At 48.0% G+C, this 612-nt stretch overlaps 1 protein-coding gene across 1 annotated transcript in view; it reads left to right on the forward strand.

Moving 5' to 3' along the window:
• Window positions 1–256: 256 nt before the first annotated feature.
• The window catches only part of prelid1b (PRELI domain containing 1b), a 6,604-nt gene continuing 6,248 nt past the window's right edge, over window positions 257–612 (forward strand). The window contains exon 1 of the mRNA XM_016565482.1: window positions 257–406. Within this exon, the coding sequence (XP_016420968.1) occupies window positions 312–406 (95 nt within the window). The 5' untranslated portion in view covers window positions 257–311. The remainder of the gene's footprint in view (window positions 407–612) is intronic.

Consider the following 612-nt stretch of genomic DNA (forward strand, 5'->3'; position numbering starts at 1 on the left):
CTGAGTAAATGCAGCTGAGCTGTTTGAAACCTCAAAATAGGAAGTTGATAATACAGGTGTGATGGTTTTTCTGTTCAGGACTGTGTCAGTGGGGCTCTGCTGGGCTCGTGATGATGGGGAAGTATTTCTTCAGCGAGACGGACATCAAGAGCGCGTGGGATCAGGTATTGACGGCCTTCTGGCAGAGATACCCCAACCCATACAGGTAAATGCAGCTGAGCTGTTTGAAACCTCAAAATAGGAAGCTGATAATACAGGTGTGATGGTTTTTCTGTTCAGGACTGTGTCAGTGGGGCTCTGCTGGGCTCGTGATGATGGGGAAGTATTTCTTCAGCGAGACGGACATCAAGAGCGCGTGGGATCAGGTATTGACGGCCTTCTGGCAGAGATACCCCAACCCATACAGGTACCTAAACCACACTCGATTCAAATGAATAGCTCACCCAGGAATGATGTTTTTCTGTAAATGTGCTCACCTGCAGGCCATCCCAGATTAGGATGAGTTTGTTTCTTCATCAGATTTGGAGAAATGTAGCACTGCATCAGTGTCTCAGCAACGGATGCTCTGCAGTGAATGGGTGCCGTCAGAATGAGAGGCCAAACAGCTGATAA

This window comes from Sinocyclocheilus rhinocerous, unplaced genomic scaffold, assembly GCF_001515625.1.
Source record: "Sinocyclocheilus rhinocerous isolate Xijiao unplaced genomic scaffold, SAMN03320098_v1.1 scaffold151, whole genome shotgun sequence".
NCBI lineage: Eukaryota > Metazoa > Chordata > Actinopteri > Cypriniformes > Cyprinidae > Sinocyclocheilus > Sinocyclocheilus rhinocerous.